At 44.4% G+C, this 8,826-nt stretch overlaps 1 protein-coding gene across 1 annotated transcript; it reads left to right on the forward strand.

The window, feature by feature from the left end:
* Positions 1 to 2,450: 2,450 nt before the first annotated feature.
* Positions 2,451 to 8,498, forward strand: clcn4 (chloride voltage-gated channel 4). Its single transcript, XM_005815995.2, has 12 exons — positions 2,451 to 2,621; positions 2,685 to 2,839; positions 2,911 to 3,010; positions 3,606 to 3,793; positions 3,865 to 3,987; positions 4,058 to 4,264; positions 5,637 to 5,717; positions 5,789 to 6,334; positions 6,409 to 6,595; positions 6,665 to 7,063; positions 7,134 to 7,350; positions 7,775 to 8,498. The coding sequence occupies exons 1-12, from the start codon at positions 2,606 to 2,608 to the stop codon at positions 7,863 to 7,865; spliced, it is 2,310 nt and encodes a 769-aa protein (XP_005816052.2). The 5' UTR covers positions 2,451 to 2,605; the 3' UTR covers positions 7,866 to 8,498.
* The last annotated feature ends 328 nt before the right edge of the window (positions 8,499 to 8,826 follow it).

Below are 8,826 nucleotides of genomic sequence, written 5' to 3' on the forward strand. Positions count from 1 at the left end.
TGACCTCTGACCTCCAAGATTTCCCTCCTGTTTATTTTCTCATGTTGTCATTTAGTGTCTGATATTGTTTGTCTCCTTGGATCAATAAAGATCCAATTCAAACTGGGCTCCATTTAGAGGCTTCATGGAGTTTTGATCTGAACTGGATTCAACTGGAAAGTTGATCTTTTTTCTCTCTGATTCATTTTCATCCTGGAACCAGAAATGGTCTGAGAATGGAAACATGGGAATCATTTTCAGTTCAGCTTTGAAGCCATGAAAGACACTTCAAACCTCTTTTCTCTGCTGCTTCTTCCTTCTGCTGACATGAAAATGTTCCTCAAAGCTCCACAGATAAAAAGATGCTTTACTGGAAACTGCAGAGAAACTTCAGCTTCCATCACAGAAACCAGTTGAACCAGTTTAGAACTGGATGTCCCACAGAAACTCTGATCTTAGATCAGTTTTCAGGAACATCTGGAACCTGGAAAAAAAAAGATTTTATATATTTTGGTTTTGACTTTTTTAACTCCATATTTCATGTTTTGAGTTTTCTAGAGAACTTTAGGACTCGATGTGTCACATCAGGCTCTTTACTGGGATTTTACTGGTTTATTCAAACCTCAGAGAATCACTGGGATAATGTGCTGATTGGTTCATGATGATTTTCATATTTCTTCTAATGTAATGTGGGTTCTTGGGTTTTTAATGATGAGTCAATAAAGTTTTTAATAATGTTCTTTGTGGGTTTCTGTGCAGCTGATTGTTTACAAATATTGAACGTGCAAAACTGTTTTTCCTCCAAGTTTCTTAGTTTAGCTGCTTCAAACTGTAACTGCAATATTATTCTTTCCAGTGTTTTATTTTGAAAGACCTTACAGGAAGCGTATTTCCAGCTTTATTGCAGTTGTAGTTACAACGTTTGGCCACCAGAGGGCAACAACTCGGTGTTCTAAATGATACCAGTCTGTGAGATGCTGAGCTTCCGGTCTGAAGGTAGGAAAATATTTATGAAAAGTTAAATTTCCTGGAAACATTCAGAATCATGTTGATGTTTTAGCTGCAGAGCCGCGAAATGAACTATTATTAATAACGGAGCAGGGCGGGTTTTGCCCTCTAGTGGACCCAGATGGTAACTACAGCTACTTGATAAAGTTAGAGCGTTTACAAACCACATTCACTTCCGGTGATTACTTTCACATTAAGAGCCATAGAAACGCGTTATTTTGCTGTTAGCTTTTATATGAAATAATCTATTTAACTTTTATTGAAACAAAGAAAGTTTACACAAAAGCTGCAAATTAAACTCTGCTGAGGTTTTCCTCACCCACATATAATTTTCCTTTTTCTTCAATCATTTCAGATTAAAGTATTTAAATAACATTAACAGCAGCAGCATAACATTAATGTGTGTGTGAGACATTTATTCACAGATTAATTCATGTTTGTTTCTTGATTAATTGTGAAAAATTCATTGCAGACTCAGCAACTAAGTAACATTTTAATTGAATCGCACCACTTGTAATATTTTAAACTGTATTAATTTTCACATTTAATTTTTCTCCATTAGGTTTTTTCATCCTGCTAAATTCTCTGATCTCAGCTGTTTGGATTTGAACATAAATATATTTTTTATGATTATTTTTTTCAGCCCTTGATTCTCAAACAGTCAAACTTTACGGAGTATTTTTACTGAAGTTTAGTTTTCTTTTCACTTATAGTGTTTCTTATTTAACAACATTAATGGAAGCTCATTTTTTGTGACTTGATCAAAGAGAAAATTAAACCAAATAAAGATAAATAAATGATCTGACATGAAGGAAATCTGTAGTTATGATAGTTCCCCACCAGGTGGCAGTAAGAACTAAAACATAAAACTAAATAATTTCTATGAAAATATGTTTGAATCTGTGTGTAATGTGTGGAATTAGAATAATAACTGAACCTTCAGGCTTTTCAGTTCCTCCGTTTTCCTCTCCTCTAAGCTGTGAATTTAAATCTGTGATTAATTCAACATCAGAGGCTGAGCGGCGCAGCTTTGGTTTCCAAAATAAAGAAATCAAATCAAAGTACCATTAGTCTATTCATTCATTCTCTAAGGAGCTTCTAATGCAGGATGAATAGAAATACTGGATCAATATGGAAATCATCATTTTTAATCACAAATACTCTGAGAATAATTAATATCTACCTATTTTCATGTTTTTTATTCAGTTTTATTTAAATATTTGTGGCCATTAATGATGACGTAGTTGCAGATATTGACCGCTAGATGTCAGACATAACTCAGGATTTTATTTCGCTGTTTTTGTTTCTAATGTTAAATTCAAACATCAATAATCAGATGTAATATTTATTCTACAGAATAAAATGTTTCTATTAAATTTGTGACCATCAGTTTATAAAATAACCTGCTTCCTGTTGTTGATTTCACTGCTGAACGAGCTTTTGGTGTCAAGTATCGCGAGATTTCGGAGGTATCGTGAGACCTGACGGGCTCGTGCTGTAGTCTGTGTCGCTGCTGATCTGTTCGTGGGTTTGTTGTGTAAATTTCCTGCGTGATGTTCGGCTGTCCTCCACGGGAGGACCGGGATTAGTCCACACGTCCAGCAGAGGAGAGGACAACATGGCGGCTGCAGAAGGTAAGGCCCGTTGTTATGGCAACACGGTACCGAGCGCAGCTTGCTGATGTCCTCCGTGGACAGGTGTCAGCCTTCCCACTCCCACGGAGGAGATGAACGGGGCCGGGACGCTCATGGACTTCCTGGACGAGCCGTTCCCCGACGTGGGGACCTACGAGGACTTCCACACCATCGACTGGCTGAGGGAGAAGTCCAGGGACACGGACCGGCACCGAAAGGTTCTGGAGGGCTGGGTTCGGTGCGTGGGGGCGATGCTGACCCGCTCACCGTGTGCGTGTTTGTCCCGCAGATCACCAGTAAGAGCAAAGAGTCCATCTGGGAGCTGATCAAGAGCCTCCTGGACGCCTGGTCCGGATGGGTGGTGATGCTGCTCATCGGCCTGCTCTCTGGTACCGACCGACCCGGTTCCGGCTCTGACCCGGTTCTCTCTCTTTAACTCTCTGGTACCGACCGATGATTCACACAGCTGCTAGAAACTTATTGCTTCTCTGATAGTGATGGTTCCATTATTATCCTGTATCACCTGAGAATGTGGACCGGTACCGGTACCGGGTTGGTTCTGAGCCCTACATGATTTGAACAGAACTTTCTCCGAACTTCTAAGTTGATGTAAAATAAAGATCAGCAGCTCCTGATGTTTCAAACATGAACCAGTTTAAATTATTATTATTATTATTAATGTCATTAACAGTAATATACAGAATCACCATGGCAACTCGTGGACAGTTAAAGCTCAGTGTGACCGGCCTCACCACCAGGGGGAGCCCAAGAGCTGTATTTATTTCTTCTACAAACATTATAAATATATTCTAGTAAAATAACTTTATATAAAATAACTTTAGAATTAATTTGATAATATAAACATTTAGAAATTATTACTAAAATAAAGAGTTCCATGTAGCGCCCCCTAGTGGCCGCTTAGTTTGTTTATGCCGTGAGCTGGTCTTGGTTCTGAGGTTCTGACTAACCGGGCCGTCCCCCCAGGTTCCCTGGCCGGGGTGATCGACCTGGCGGTGGACTGGATGACGGACCTGAAGGAGGGCGTGTGCCTGTCGGCGTTCTGGTACAGCCATGAGCAGTGCTGCTGGACCTCCAACCAGACCACCTTCGCCGACCGGGACAAGTGTCCGCAGTGGCAGAAGTGGGCCGAGCTGATGACGGGCCACGCCGAGGTGAGACGGGTCCGGGCGGGAGGTTCCGGCCCGCGGTCCAGTCCGGTCCGTGACGGCGTGTGTTTGTTCAGGGCGCCGGGGCGTACCTGCTGAACTACTTCCTGTACATCCTGTGGGCCCTGCTGTTCTCCTTCCTGGCCGTGTCGCTGGTCCGAGTCTTCGCCCCGTACGCCTGCGGGTCGGGGATCCCGGAGGTACCGTGCGCCCTGAGGTCGGCGGGCGGTTCGGGTCGGTGCTGTAACGTTGTGTTCCGGTCCGCTGCAGATCAAAACCATCCTGAGCGGGTTCATCATCCGGGGCTACCTGGGGAAGTGGACCCTGCTGATAAAGACCGTCACGCTGGTTCTGGCCGTGTCGTCGGGCCTCAGCCTGGGGAAGGAGGGCCCGCTGGTCCATGTGGCCTGTTGCTGTGGAAACCTCTTCTGCAGCCTCTTCTCCAAGTACAGCAAGAATGAGGGCAAGAGGCGCGAGGTGAGCCGCCTGGTTCTGATGTCCTCGACCCGCCAGAGTCCAAATCAGACCAGCAATAATCCGCAAAGTTTGATTTGATTCCATTTTTGATACCAAAGTGGAATAAAAACCTGAACTTCCTGATGATAAATGATAAAAAAGTATTTCCTGCTGTAAGTCAGCAGGAAACATGAACCTGCAGAAAAACTGATGAGGACCAAAGAAAAGGTTCAATAATCAAGAAATCAAATAGAAACTGGTGCAGAAAAGTAGAAACAAAACTAAACTACAGTAAGTTCACAGCAGTTTGTTTGGTAAAATGAGCTAAATGGCTAAAACACTGATCATAGGAAGGCAGCATGCTAGGCTAGCGCTACCATGTTGTCCAACAATAACAATCTATGCAGTTTAAAAAAACATGGAAAAGGAAAAAAAAGCTGGAAATCTAAAACTAGCTAAGAAAGTAATGATAGCATTTAGGCTAGCACTAGCATGTTGACCTCCATGCAGAGTAAAAAGAATAAAACTATCCACAAAGCTAAAGCTAGCTAAAATACTCTTGATTTCTCCTAGGCTAGCACTAGCATGTTGACCTACTGTAACATAATCCATGCAGAGTGGAAATAACCCATGTAAAAGCTAAAACTAGCTAAACAGCTAAAGCTAGCTAATAATAATAATAATAATAATAGCTAGGCTAGCACTAGTAGAGTGGAGTATTTTACTGGTCTGAGGGGTTAAAAGTTTTAGCTTTTCATCCTGCTAAAGCTAAAACTAGCTAAAAAGCTGAAGATATAAAAAAACAATGATAGCATCTAGGCTAGTACTAGCATAATTCTTTGCACAATCCACACAGAGTGAAAAAAACCCACATAAAAGCTAAAACTTGCTAAAGTCCTAATGAGAGCATTGATTCAAAACTTAGTTTTATATATAAGTTCTAAATATAAGGTTTCAGAAATACTTAGTGGATGAAACGTTTCCTGTTCAGGTGAGAATATACAGCAGCTCTTGGCAGAAATGAATTCAGATGGTTTGATATGAATAAACTGAGTTTATTGTTTGTGTAAAAGTTACTTCACATAAAACATGTATAATCTAAAATAGCTAAAAGTCTCAGCAAAGCCAGACAAAAGAAGAAACAGGAAATGATTGATGCTAAGAACCACAGAATGCTGAACGGCAGAGTGAAGAAAGTTCTACTGATCTCTTTTCAGACATATTCACTGATTAATGCGCCGTGTTTCATACAAAGTAGCATCTTTTGGGATCTCCCATTAGATCTGCTTTATTCTTTATAAATAGTGTTCAGCTGAGGGTTCAGGTCACCAAATGTCCCACATGGTTTATTGAGTCTTTGGGTAAGATAACAGCTGCCCCCTGCTGTGGTCAGGTGTTATCGGCGGCGGCGGCAGCTGGAGTGTCGGTGGCCTTCGGAGCCCCAATCGGAGGAGTTCTGTTCAGCCTGGAGGAGGTCAGTCATTCACCGGTTTCACCAGATCAGACTCATCTTTGCTTCATTCTTAGATCTGCTGTCTCCTGCAGGTGAGTTATTATTTCCCCCTGAAGACTCTGTGGCGTTCCTTCTTCGCCGCTCTGGTCGCCGCCTTCACGCTGCGCTCCATCAACCCGTTTGGAAACAGCCGCCTGGTTCTGTTCTACGTGGAGTACCACACTCCCTGGTACATGGCCGAGCTGGTCCCCTTCATCCTGTTGGGGGTGTTCGGCGGCCTCTGGGGGACGCTCTTCATCCGGGCCAACATCGCCTGGTGCCGACGCAGGAAGACCACCCAGCTGGGGAAGTATCCGGTCCTGGAGGTGATCATCGTGACGGGAATCACCGCCCTGCTGGCGTACCCCAACCCCTACACCCGCCGCAGCACCAGCGAGCTCATCTCTGAGCTCTTCAACGACTGCGGCGCTCTGGAGTCGTCGCAGCTCTGCGACTACTACAACAACCCCAACATGAGTCGGCCGGTGGACGACATTCCAGACCGTCCGGCTGGGCCTGGGGTCTACAACGCCATGTGGCAGCTGACCCTCGCCCTCATCTTCAAAATCGTCATCACCATCTTCACCTTCGGCATGAAGGTATCCTCCTCCTCACACTTGTTCATTGTCCGACCCAATCGGAGTAGAGACAGAGCTGCTTTTGTCCTTCACAGATCCCGTCGGGACTCTTCATTCCCAGCATGGCGGTGGGAGCCATCGCTGGTCGGATCGTTGGGATCGCCGTGGAACAGATGGCGTACCACCACCACGACTGGATTATCTTCAAGAACTGGTGCCGGCCCGGCGCTGACTGCGTCACACCGGGACTCTACGCCATGGTGGGGGCTGCTGCCTGTCTGGGTGAGTCGACGAGGACAGAAGACACCACATGTCCAGTTCCTGTCTTACCTGTCTGTTGGGTCTGTTCAGGTGGGGTAACCAGAATGACCGTCTCCCTGGTGGTCATCATGTTCGAACTGACTGGCGGGTTGGAGTACATCGTCCCTCTGATGGCCGCCGCCGTCACCAGTAAATGGGTGGCTGACGCCTTTGGGAAGGAGGGCATCTACGAGTCTCACATCCAGCTCAACGGCTACCCCTACCTGGACGTCAGGGACGAGTTCACCCACCGCACCCTGGCCACCGACGTGATGCGTCCCCGCAGGAACGACCCTCCGCTGGCCGTCCTCACGCAGGACAGCACTACAGTGGAGGACGTGGAGACGCTCATCAAGGACACCGACTACAACGGCTTCCCTGTGGTTGTGTCCAGGGAGTCGGAGAGGCTGATTGGATTCGTCCAACGCAGGGACCTCACCCTGGCCATCAGTGAGTCTGTTACAACAACTGGAGCAGAGCTTCTCTTTCTAGATACTGAGATCATGGTTTCTGTCCTCAGAAAACGCCCGTCAGAAGCAGGACGGCGTGGTCAGCAGCTCCGTGGTCTATTTCACAGAGGATGCGCCGCAGCTGCCGGCCAGCAACCCTCAGCCGCTGAAGCTGCGGCGCGTCCTGAACCTTAGTCCCTTCACCGTCACCGACCACACGCCCATGGAGACGGTGGTGGACATCTTCCGCAAACTGGGCCTCCGGCAGTGCCTGGTCACCAGGAGCGGGTCAGTCTGCCTCAAGCTGTGATGTAGTGTCCTGCTGTGGCCAGCAGATGGCAGCCTATAGTAATTTGATTAAGCATCTTTTGAAAGGTTTTGATTGTTTAAAGGCAGAAAACACTAAATATTTAAAGGAAATGAATTCTGATATTAATCCTCTTGAATCAGAATGAACTGATCAGTATTTGGTTTTTTGGCTCCCAATTCTCAGATTCCTGTAAAAGTTTTTTCTTTCTCAAATCCACAAACAGGCTAAACGGCTCCATCTGGTGGACAAATTAGAGTATTACAGTTTTATGTTTAAAATCTTTAAAACAGGGAAGTTGACACATAATTGCTCATTTAAAGGTCCCCAAAATGTTTCATATTAAATGTACAGAGCTGATAAATGTAAATGAGAGCGTTAGCTAACGGTACCTGGTCTCTGCAGGCGTCTCCTGGGCATCATCACCAAGAAGGACGTCCTTCGCCACATGGCCCAGATGATGAACCAGGATCCAGAGTCCATCATGTTCAACTGACTGCTCACCTGAGCTCTAACCAGTCAACTGTTTCACTGGAGTTTAGGAACCAGTTCTGATGATTTTATTTCAGCAGAATGAAGCGGGGATGGATTATTTAACATGTGGGATGATTATGGTTGTAATGGGTTTCCGTACACTAACTCTAAGCTGATTTTATTGCACTTTTTGGTGTTGCCATATGTATCTGTGCGTTGCCATGTATTTTTCTCCCTCTGAAGGTTTTGTGGAGTAGTTCAGACCTCTGTTGATCCTGAAGTGACTCCAAGCTACAACCAGAGACGCTGCTGTTAGCTCCTGTTAGCTCCTGTTAGCATCTGTTAGCTCCTGTTAGCGCCTGTTGCACTCCGCCGTCCCTCTGGACGGCTCCATTCACTCCACTCACCTCCACTCTGAAGTATTATTTCTGTATGAAGGTAAAATCCATCCTCAGTGTTTGTTTTTGTTCTTCTTGTCGTGATTTTTTTAGTTTTTCTTTCTTGTAAAGCTGCTGATGCTTCACAGAAACGGTGTGGGGAACTTATGAAATGATGCTAACCTTCAGGTCTGGTTCTTTTATCAGAAACTATTTCTTCTGTTGCATTTTTGATTTATCAAAGTTGGAAGAATAAATGTTTGAGGAAACTGAAGCGACCAACTGCTGTGGGTTTATTTAGGGGTGTCAGAACATTTTCGACCATTTGGTTTTTAATCTTCATTTCTCTCCAATTTGCTGTGTTTTCTATAAAACTGAAACTCTGTGAACATCCTGGCCTGGAAGGGGTTAAAATCCATGACCTATATCAGAATACATGAGAGGCTGAAATAAAAACCAACAAACCTAAATTGGAAAAATAATTTTATATTATTTTTACACCAAATGTTAGGAATATAGCATTATTCTTTCTGTAGCTCTATCAGTTTTCAATCTGATAATGAAATGAAGTAAAATAATACGTTAAAACAATGTTCCTAGCAAACG

The sequence above is a fragment of the Xiphophorus maculatus genome, chromosome 24 (assembly GCF_002775205.1).
Source record: "Xiphophorus maculatus strain JP 163 A chromosome 24, X_maculatus-5.0-male, whole genome shotgun sequence".
NCBI lineage: Eukaryota > Metazoa > Chordata > Actinopteri > Cyprinodontiformes > Poeciliidae > Xiphophorus > Xiphophorus maculatus.

Bases quoted from the DNA above. Each gene is read 5' to 3' on its own strand.
- clcn4 (XM_005815995.2), top strand. The intron at 4,265-5,636 runs GTGAGCCGCCTG...TGCTGTGGTCAG, and splicing joins ATGAGGGCAAGAGGCGCGAG to GTGTTATCGGCGGCGGCGGC. The intron at 7,351-7,774 runs GTCAGTCTGCCT...TGGTCTCTGCAG, and splicing joins TGCCTGGTCACCAGGAGCGG to GCGTCTCCTGGGCATCATCA.